The sequence below is a fragment of the Limulus polyphemus genome, unplaced genomic scaffold (assembly GCF_000517525.1).
Source record: "Limulus polyphemus unplaced genomic scaffold, Limulus_polyphemus-2.1.2 Scaffold1485, whole genome shotgun sequence".
NCBI lineage: Eukaryota > Metazoa > Arthropoda > Merostomata > Xiphosura > Limulidae > Limulus > Limulus polyphemus.
Genome location: NW_013667095.1, coordinates 216,082 through 226,933, shown reverse-complemented (window position 1 = coordinate 226,933; position 10,852 = coordinate 216,082). Strand labels below are relative to the sequence as shown.

At 35.6% G+C, this 10,852-nt stretch overlaps 1 protein-coding gene across 2 annotated transcripts in view; it reads left to right on the top strand.

Moving 5' to 3' along the window:
• The window catches only part of LOC106463796 (probable ATP-dependent RNA helicase YTHDC2), a 71,927-nt gene that overhangs the window by 14,411 nt on the left and 46,664 nt on the right, over positions 1-10,852 (top strand). For both annotated transcript variants that reach the window (XM_013923862.2, XM_022391396.1), the window contains exons 4-5: positions 2,027-2,220; positions 9,203-9,399. In XM_013923862.2, coding sequence (XP_013779316.1) covers positions 2,027-2,220; positions 9,203-9,399 — 391 coding nt within the window. The remainder of the gene's footprint in view (positions 1-2,026; positions 2,221-9,202; positions 9,400-10,852) is intronic.

The following is a 10,852-nucleotide window of genomic DNA, read 5'->3' as shown; positions in this document are numbered from 1 at the left end:
TTTTCTTCATTACCCATTTAAGCCGTCTCCAGCCATTATAAGGTTGAATGTGTTATATCCAAAATGTTAAATAGCATGTATCAGGATATTTTGACATTGTTTGACATGAATTTCATAGGTGGTGTGATGCCAACAGGATTTAATTGCTTTTGGGAAGGGTATGTAGCAACCCTCTCCCATGAAAGATATTCATAGGGTCAGATCAGAAAATTGTGTTCAGATTGGAGATTTAGAATTTCTAAGATAGGGATATCCCTTGTTCTAAGTGACATTGGAAAACTAAGGAATATAGATCAACTTGGGGAACCAAGACAATCTAGAAAGGAGACCTACAACAAGTTGTACTCCAACTGTGGTAAGCAAAGTGTGGCATCTTGTAACAGGTGAAAATCCATGAACACAAGTTCAGTGGCAAGAGCCTTTTTCATTACCTAGGCTACAGTATATAACATAATCAAGAAAGATCTCCATCTGGAAATGAGGACACCGTAGGTTCACCCAGATGAGACTTCCAGCCATATCTCCTGTTTGCCCAGCACATATGTAAAGCAGGTTGAGAATGAAACAGGTATTCATGTTATTCCTGCTATTCCATATGAAGACCTGCTGGTCAAGTTGCTGGATACAGTGCCTATGGGTTTTTGTGTGACTGAACTGTTGAAACTAGTGCCTGAGAAACCATCATCCTCCAACAGTTGATGGCTTATGGAAAACCAGCAGGAAGAAGGGGTGGCTTTAGACATGAATGCCTTATGACAGAGCCTTTTGCAATGGAAACTATTTTGCAGGGCCATTGTCAAGACGCACAGTCGTCAGACAGAGCATGACTGGATGTGGCAAAATGGAATGTAATGATGTGGTGATGCTCCAAATTCATTTTAGTATAATGTACTCAACCGCTGTATTAGTTGTTGTAAGAAATAAGAGAAGAAACAATAAAAGGCAAAGGTTAATGCTAACCCTCTGTTTTCTGAAGTAACCTTATGGTTGCTGTTTTACTCTCTAGCCAGATCAGTAAAAAAATGTGGATTTTGCTATGTTTGCTCTTGACTAAATTCTTGCACTTTGATGCAGTGAAGCACAGAGAAAAATCTAATGGACACTGCTGTTTAATGTAATAGTGAGGATAGAGAGGCAGTTGTATGTATTCCCATTAATAATTGATGTGAAATTCATACATTACCATAACAGTCATAAAAAATAAGATTGACATACAATTATAAAATGAGAGCTTATTCGTATGTTATGTGTAAATTAATGTCTATAAGGCTGAAATTCTTTGAAGAAAAACAGCTGCGAAAACTAAAAAAAAAGTTTTAAATTAGAATACTGTTAGGTTTCAGGGAATACAAGAAATCATTAAGTAAGCATAACAATGAATTGTAAATATTCAGTTAATCTTTACCCTATTGAAAGTATTCAGTGTCGGGTACTCAAGCACCAAACCAGAAAAGGTAATACTATTGTGATATTGTCAGAAAATTCTAATGTATTTCATTTGACAATCACTATGACACAACTGACTTTGCATAAAATAAAACTAGAAATTTTTTCATTTAGACGTATTAGTGTTATTCTTTATTATCTTGTATCCAAGTTTCATTTCAACAAGGATGAGGCAGATTTTGACCAAACACTAACTTTGCTTTAATTCCATGTTGTATCAGGACTTCCCAGAGTGCTATGTCACTCAATTAGTCCCATTAACAAAACAAAGAAAAATCAGGGTTTCCAACATTTCTCTTTCTGCATGTGTTCAGCATATCCAAACTCATTAAAAAGCACTTAGACTTGTATTCATGCTGGCAGAATACACCAAACTATTTCTCTGGACCACGTAAGATTGTTTACAAATTTCATGAATAAAGATATATTCGTATATTAAGTTCCAGAGAAGTTTAGTGTATGATACCTACATAACACACTCACGGACAATGGTATCTCCCATGTTATTTGTATTCATTTATATCATTTTAAATGGTCTAATAAAGTTACTCATTTTTTGAATTTAACTTTTGTTATACAGTAATGGAGCCAATCGCTACTTAACCGTGTACAAAAAAGAGGGTTCGACAATAGTGCAAGCAGATGCAGTTTTTCAAATGGGTCGAGTGTCAAAGCAGCATGTAGTTACTCTCTTGGAGAGGTATCCTGTTAGTGCTCGGGAACGACAGGAACTTCTACCTCCTACAGAAAGGGACCGACTGATGGGTCATGAAAGTGAGTCTTTGATAACTTTTATGTACAGTAAAATTGTAAAAGTAGATGTTGGAAATTAACTTCTTTTAAAATATTCCTTCATTGTCATCTTTGTATGTGGATAGTTTTCAATGAGACCAAGCAAAAATGCTGTTGTTCTGACTACATCCATTTGAAAATCAGGGTAGGTAAATCGTTTGTTTTTTTAACCATCAATGTGACACATCTGAATTGTGGTTTCTCCGATTCAGAATTTTCTAATTTCAAAATAGCTGCTGAAGTTTCTGACTAATTAGAAACACAAAGTATACATAGTTACAAGAAAGATTTTTATAATTTGCACTTTCTCCCTTCTTGATTTGCTGAGATATTAATAAGTTGATCAAACGTAATAGAGAAGCTTTTTCCACCTCGATCTGACTTTAAGATTATTTGCTAATCAACTTTACATGGCTAATGGCCATGCTTATAACTGATAGCAAGAGGTTCTCCACTACATGAATCCCTTTTTTATTATATCAGTTTTACCACCTAGATTATTCAGTTGTTAGATGTTTCTTATTCCATCATCATTGTGATACTACTCACAATAATAAAATGTTTTTAATGTATTTAAAGCTTACTAAGAAAACCAGATAAATTATAGTAGTTTCAGTATGTTCTATTCTAGTGATTGATATATTTTTTGTGTTCTAAGATAGGTATTTGAAAGCTACATAAATTAATTTCCGATATGGTACATTACCTCTTCTCACATAAGAAGCTATACTCTATATGCAAAAAACATTTTTTGCACACACCACAAGCCTTGAAATTCCCACCCATTTGTAACTGACTAACTCCATTGCATCTTGCATGCAAATTATCCTGCGACAACTCTCCACCAATAACAGAGCGACACACTCTTAATGCATGTGATTCCCTCTATTTAATTCTACCAAACTATCACTCCTCATTTGGCAGCACTCGTGGCAAGATGTTTTTTGTTTTGGTGCCTTTCATGTGATTCGAATTCATGACTTTTAATAGTTTAAATTACGAAATGGAATTTCTTCATTAATTTTTTGTATCTTTATATTGTAGAAGAATTTTTCAGTTAACTTAATTTCCTAGTCTTTTTTTTTCCTCACTCTTGAATTTTTATGCATCAAACACTTGTTTGATTTATATTTCAACTATGAATTTTGAGGTTAATGTTACTACTTTGGGTATTATACCACCTACTATCACTATCTCATAGGCTGCAGGTGGGACTTATCTACAATTATCTGCCATGAGATTGATATTATATGGGTCAACCTCCTCCTCCTGAACAAGCCAAACCTGTTCAGGCCGACAGGGATTTTGATAGCCTTTTTCCACCTATGTTTTCATACTTTGGATTTCCTTTTTTGCAAGTAATTTTCTGGGTGCTTTCAATCTTTTTGCGGATTGGATTTCCTGTCCAGACAAAGTCTATTCAGCAGAGTGGTCTTTTGATCCTCTTGTTTTCCAGTGGTTATGTCTTCAGTGGGGTACTCCTCACATCGATGCATTTGCCACATCCCTCAACAACAAATTGCTTCTGTTTTGGTTTCTGGTCCTTCATCCTCTTACTCTGGCTGTAGATGCCTTCAGTTAGGATTGCACCAACAAATACCTGTATGTCTATCCTCCCATTTGCCTTATTCACAAGGTGATTTTGATCATCCATGCCACTCTGTGTCAGGTCCCTCTGATCACTCCTTGCTGGCTACCTCAACTGTGGTTTGTTTCTGTGGCTACTCCAGATCCAAACTACCCCTCAGTCCCTGATGTTTCATCCAGCCCTTCCTGTCCTCCATCTTCATGCCTGGTTTTTATCTGGTTGTTGGTGAGCAGAATCAGCTAAGGGGTAGTTTCTTTTCTAGCTAGTTCCATTCACCCTTGTCCCACACTTTTAATATTTCATGATTACATAGGGTGATTATCTCTCCTACCCTTTCTATTTTTATGTGTTCCTTCCTTCATAATATGCTTTGGTGGGCTGTCTTTCAGGATTGGGATGCTAATGTGGTCCTTCATTGCCTAACTTTGCCTCTGTTCGAACCACTCTCCATGTACTCCTTGTTTCAGCTTTCCCTTAAGACTTATTTACTTCTCATCTTAGTCTGTAGACATTGGAGGTTAGATTTATTTGCCATCGATGTTTCACTTACTTTTTATCAATCTACTTATATTCTCCTTTATCTGGATCTTTCTTTCCTCCCCAAAACTTTGGCGGCTTGAGAGGGTAACTCCTCCTTTTTGCCAATTTCCCTTCCTTCCCTTTCCCACCTTTATCTTCGGTCTGATCTGCATAGACTTCTATGTCCTGTATGTGCTCTTTGCTGTTATATTACCTGCATGGCTTCCTTCCGTGGTGCCCATTCTGCCTTTTTATTCCTTGGCAGACATTCTCTGTTCATGATCACTCTCCTTCCACCCTCACCAGTTAGGTTTGGCTTTTAAATTGATTGACTTATTCTTCTTTATCGTCTTCCTCCTGTACTTTGTTTTGGGTATCTTCTCATCGAATACAACACCTTACCTTTTCATTGGCATCTGATTTTCATCATCCCTTGGAAGAAATTCTTCAGTCGGGCAGATGAACTACTCCTCATACATTTGTCTTTCACTATTTGCATAGGATAGTGGTATCTTTATCTTTGCATTATTGTCTTCCACCTGTAGCCATTCTTCAGACTTCATTGAGTCTTTGACTGGGTAAATTATCTTTTATTACTCTTTTTCTTCCTTTTCAGGGGCCTTTTTCCCCTTTTCCATTTTTATTGCTAATCATTGTCTGGATCTTGCTCTGTGGCAAGTGGTGCCTGACCAGGTATTCTTTAACCATTCAGATCCACACTGTAAGACCATGTCGACTTACGTATTATGATTCCAATGCCATGTAATGCTCACTGCAGAGATGAGGTGTTCCACAAGATCACTTGTAGATTTATACTCGCAATACGTTTGCCCGACACAGACCTTACTCACCCATGGAATATATAGGTAAAGCAGAAGGGGATAGCTGCCCACACCTGTCATGCCTTGTAATCAATAAATCAGTATGGTCTGCTTTTCAAAACAGGGTTTTGTGGTCACCCATTGCACTATCTCAGGTGTTGTTGTTCCTCTGAACTCTCCACCATGCTTTCTCCCCCTTTTCTTCTGGTGATGTTTGAGAGTCCTTACCATTTTCCAGTTACAAGCTTCTAGGGTGGGGGACTGTGCAGGCATCCTCCTGAATGTGTTAGTGAAATACAAATAATATATATAAATGATTATAAAACCATTCAGTTGAGAGTATGGTGGTGGTGTTCTGCTGGTGTAGAGGGCGGGATAACCTCCACTATCTAACATGGGAGTGAGCCATTTAATTTGCAGTTCAACCCTTCGATTGGGATCCCTAATTCTACCCCCATGTGGACATCAGTTCCCAGTGGCTGGGTTTTGGATTTAGAGCTGAACCAATCAACAAAAGTCCTCACATATGTATTATAGTTGTCTCTATTCCCTCACCCATTTATACTCTTGTTACCCCATCTGTGTTGAAGTCACAGGGGAGGTGCTTACAGATGTTGGGTTATTGGATCAATCATTCAATTTCTCACATTGTTATCATGTGCTCGTTCATAGGTCAGGGGTACAAGATTCCCTCCGGTCTCATGAACTTCAGGTGAAGATGGTATGATCCTTTTTCCTAGCCCAACCAGATGGCTGGGTTTTGGGTTGTAGTTGACTTGCCAGTAGGATGATCCTCTTTCCTACCCCCATCAGATGGCTGGGTTTTGGGTTATAGTTGACTTGCCAGTAGGATGATCCTCTTTCCTACCCCCACATGGATGTTGGTACCTGATGGCCAGGTTTTGGATTGTAGTTGACTTACTGATGGTATGATTCTCATCCTACCCTCATGTAGATGTCAGTTCCCAGTAGCATGGGTTTTGGATGTAGTTGGCTTGCTGTGTATGGTCCATTGCACCCTAGCCACTCTGCACCTTTAATCTTACCCACTTTGCTGTTTTACAGGATTGAGTTTAATAATTAACTTATAGTTCGGATCACTATCCTGCCATATTTCTCTCCCATTTGGATGTGCTCCTACTTCTTTCTGCCCATTTATGAGACATCTTTCCACAATGGGTGAGGAATACCCCTGGTTCGGAAGTGGTGTGGTCTCCCACATCTGATCTTCAATGCCAAAGCTCTCCTTTAAAAGGATGCTTGTTTCGTTCCCTCGCACCAATTCCTCCACCTATTCAATGTGGGATTCTAGCTACTTATGTGAGATGAAGCAGTGTACCATATTGGAAGCTATAATTTTCTTATACTGAAAATGTATTTCTGATGGGTACTTACATCCACTTACACTTCTCACCCTTCCTCTCCACTGAAAACCAATGCTTCCATTTTCTGACTACACCTGACATGATAGTTTGGTAGAATTGAATAGAGGGAATCACATGCATCAAGAGAGTGTGTCACGCTATTATTGGTGGAGGGTTGTTGCATGATAATTTGCATCCAAAATGCATTGGAATTCGTCCATTCCAAATGGGTGGGAGTTTCAAGGCATGCATGCACACTTTTTTTTTGCATACAGGGGGCAGCACTGAACGATAATAGCTATTTATATGAGTGGAGGTAAGTACCTATCGGAATTACATTTTCAATATAGGAAAATTATAACTTTGGACATTCAAGTTTGTGAGGCTTTGGAAAGAATTGCTTCTGATTTCCACGTAAATGCCAACCTGTTTGATAGTAAAGTGAGTGCTACAAATCGTTGTATTTTTATGTCTATTTTTTTATTAGAAACATTCTCAGATTAGCCTAAAGAAATTTCATTAAAATAAAAAGTTTAAAATTTCACAAGCTCAAGGTGAAGTTATGTGCATGCCATGTTTTGTGTGCTGTTTATGTTATGTTCTGCTAGAAACAGCTATTGGTTCTCTGTGTAATTTATTGCTTCTCTTTCACTATGGTTACTACTCAAACAAATACAAAGTACTGCAATAAAATGATTAAAGAAAATAGACTTGGCAAATTTCATGAATATACACATAGTAAATTCAGTGTTATATAGTATGTACATAGTTCTCAATTGGTGAATCTGATTGACTCTTTCTGAAAGAGTTGACTAGCTGTACAGTGTGCAGTTTCTATTTCTATTAATTGCATATGTTAGAAGATTAATTAAGACTGACCCTTGGTGGGTGACAGTATAAGTAAGGTCAGATTAAGGTGAGGATAAAAAGGTGGGATTTCCCCAGACCCCCTGGATCGAAGGGTCTCCTGCCTAAGAGAAAAATAATCAAAAACTGGATGTCTTACTGAAAAAAAAAAAAGAATTGCAACAGTGTCACTACGATTACAGTGATTTTATTTAATTCGTATAGACATATTATTCTGTAATTTTTCATTAATGTGCTCTTACAGTTTGTTCTTTGATAAATATTTGCTTTGTCATTTAACAATAGAATTTATTGTTATTGCTTTATATTTATTATAAATATTAGAATTAGTATTTTGTATATTATCTACCCATCGCTTGTGTTTGTGTATACTCAAACTACAGCTAATAAATAGTATTGAATTGTATTTGACTTGTTTATGAAGTACAGATCTGAGGGCCCCATACAAAATTTGTTCTAGCCCTCCAACTCCTTCATCTGGCCTTGGAGTATAAGAAGTGTAGGATTTTTTTATAATTTTAAATTTAGAGAGCTAATGAAGCAAAGCAACATTTTATGTTTTAACACATATGAGTGTGTTGAATTGGACATTTCAAAATTCCAATTTTAATTGTGTAATGGTTACCCTGTTTTTATTGAACATTGTGTTCATTCATAGAAAGCTTTGTATTCGTATTAGTTCTAGTATTTTTAATGGCACTTTAAAGTAATTATAGCTTGATGTAAAACTTGCATTTGATAATTATTAAATAAATTTAGTAGGTTTCAATGAATACTTATGCTTCTGACTCATCAGATGGTAAGATAGAGATCTTAAATAATAGATGTACGTGTAAGTCTCGGAAAATAGACGGCTTCTTTCTGGATAATCCTTAAACATTCTGGAGATTTTTTTCTTTATCAAGTTTAAGAACCATATCATGTGGATTCATTTAGATTGTTCTTAACACAACTCTCTTTGTTCACTGACAGTAAAGATAACCCAAGTTAGGAAAAATGCAAAGGTTACTTAAATATTTACTTGTAAATGGTTGTTCAGTTTCATTAATACATTCCATTCTACAGCCACATTTTATAATAGAACAATTTTTCTCGAAATTTGTATCATTCCTGATGAGAGCTCAGTTATTGGTGGGTTTTCATGGCGTAATGGGTGCATTCTGAAATCCCTCCATACATGGTTTTTGTTGGCAGTAAATTATTTTTTCAGAGATAATAATTTCTTTGGATGATAGTTATATACACTTCACTTTAGCATTGATGAACTGCAATTCATGTTTCTAGAGCTCTTGTTGTTAGAGGATTTATGGTTCTTTAACACCAGGTGTGACAGGATTAATAATTAAAATATTGGTGGGTGTTAGAAAGTTTCCTGTAGATCTTTGTTAAAAACCAGTGTATATTTACTTGTATTTGCAAGTACATAATCTTAATAGATTTTAAAAACACTTGTATGAAGTACATAGTATGTGTATTATTGCTGTTTATAGGCAACAGAGTAAACTTTTTGAAGTCTACCTTCCATAATAAATCTTAAAAAATATTAGGTCTTTTTTATTAAGAATTTATTACTTATTAATTTTTACACTTAACAAATAGCATTTAAAACTAATGCTCCATTTCTAAGGTAGAGAACTAAATGAAGCTAAGGTACAAACAACTATGTTAGTACCTACCTTGTGTTAATAGTCAGGCAGGAATTAAAAGTGTTTATCATAAAATTGTAAAATTTGTTTACTAGTAAAAAAAAATAATAGAGTCATTTCCCTCAGACAATCGACATATTTATTTTTATTTTTTGTTAGATCGGGATGTTAACCGCACCACAGGTAGACTTAACAATGGAATTCCACAGGTACCTCAGAGTCGCCTAGATAGTGAACTTTCAAGTGTCCGAGAGAGTCTTCCCATTTGGCCGCTGAGGGAAAATATTGTTAAAACCATATTTCACAATCAAGTAGTGCTACTAGTTGGAGATACGGGATGTGGAAAAACTACACAGGTACGTTTAAACAATATTCAAATCAATGTAAAATCTTCTATTTTTCATCCAATTAACTTATCATCAAATATGAATTGTAGTAGTTTGATATTTTGTTAATAATTATGTGATGAGATTTAATTGTTTTTATGTTATCAAATTTTTAACACTTTTTTATCAAAATGGATATATTATCGACCCGTAACTTTCGCATTACTTAAATTTTGTTCTACATGCATGGGTTTATTTTGGATCAGCTCTATAATTATTAATTAAAAAATAATCATTGTTATTTGTTTGTCATAGATGTATTACTTAAAATAATCAGGATAGAGGTGCACTTGTTTGGTATCTTGGCAATAAAATGGTTACTTATTCCCTTGTCTTCCATGTGTCAAAAGTTGCTTAGCATTACTATATGTTTATTTCCATTGGTAGAAGCATCAGTTTAAAAGTTGTCATGAAATGTGTTCAGAAGGTTTTATCACTTTTTGTGATGAAAATGATGATGCTGATATTCTCTGATTTTTCTTTCTTTTTTACGTTGGAAATACTTAACCAAATGGGATGAAACTGATTGCAAATTTACTAAATCTTATCTATTTTCTGCTTTAAAAAGATATTATAATTTGATCTAGTATTTCTTAGGTTGTTAAATTTCCAAGATTTTACTGTGAGTCTCTGTTGTGAAAAAACATTATAATACTTCTTTTTGCCTAACAATTTCAATATTTTTATTGTTGACCATAATGTTTCATTATTTACATTTAGGCAATTTTAACTTCATTGATATTTCTGTATGTATGGCTTGGGGTCCAAGTGCACATTCCACGACCTTTTACAGAGTGCCATTCAACACAGTTTATGTATTTGAAGTCAGAGTTATGAACTATTTATTTTACCTCACATTGTTGATTTAGTGATAGATGATGGTAGAGAAAAATAGACACCAGATATAATATACAGGGATACTGAAAAACTGTAGATATGCATATTGGAGGTTCTAGAGGTTATACAAATACAGTGTGTAAACTGTACAATGGACAAAGGTATTTCTGTTTTTCTCATGGTCATCACCTTGCTCTCTGACTTCTCAGTGTCTGAGTCAGACAGACAGACATAATCAATTCAGGCACCTTGTGCTAATATTGGTCATCAAGAAATTAATATCGCATTTTGGAACACTTTCATTAACCATCCCCCAAAAAATATACATGCAGAGATCTATAGTCAGCAACTGGAACATTTAAATCAAACCCTTAATCAAAAATGCTCTACACTCGTGAATCGGAAAGGTGTTCTTCTCCACGATGTTTGCACGTCCACATGTGGCACATTTGATACAACAGAAGATTATGGAGTTGGGTTAGGAAGCTCTCCCCCACCCACCATATTCTCCAGATATGACATCATCAGATGACCATCTTTTTCATTCGCTGCAACACCATCTTAATGGGAAAACGTATTCAAATGT